Source organism: Diaphorina citri, unplaced genomic scaffold (assembly GCF_000475195.1).
Source record: "Diaphorina citri unplaced genomic scaffold, Diaci psyllid genome assembly version 1.1 scaffold126448, whole genome shotgun sequence".
Classification (NCBI taxonomy): Eukaryota; Metazoa; Arthropoda; class Insecta; order Hemiptera; family Psyllidae; genus Diaphorina; species Diaphorina citri.
Window position 1 is genome coordinate 1 of NW_007503379.1, and position 259 is coordinate 259.

The 259-nt window shown below is 51.4% G+C and overlaps 1 protein-coding gene across 1 annotated transcript; it reads right to left on the reverse strand.

Annotated features, from left to right (window-relative positions):
* Positions 1-6: 6 nt before the first annotated feature.
* Positions 7-256, reverse strand: LOC108254487 (hydroxymethylglutaryl-CoA synthase 1-like; the record flags this gene model as incomplete). The annotated part of the gene is made up of 1 exon (XM_017449468.1): positions 7-256. A coding segment is annotated over one exon (250 nt), but the record flags the coding sequence as incomplete, so codon positions are not given.
* Between the last annotated feature and the right edge of the window lie 3 nt (positions 257-259).

Below are 259 nucleotides of genomic sequence, written 5' to 3' on the forward strand. Positions count from 1 at the left end.
GACCAGACCCGTAGGAGAAAAGACCTATACGGGACATCCCTTGGAGGCGTTCCCATGGGGTTTGTATGAGTAGGGAGATGAGACACCCGTACAGGCTGGGCGTGTACATGTTTCCTATCAGGTTGGCAAGGTAGAGCCCTGGTTTCGTCAGGCGCTCGAAGGATTGCTTACTATGGCTCATGAAGTATTGTTCGATGTCCCGGTTGAAGTACGTGTCTTCGAGGTTTTTTATGTGAGCGAAAGCTTCCGCACCTTCGTA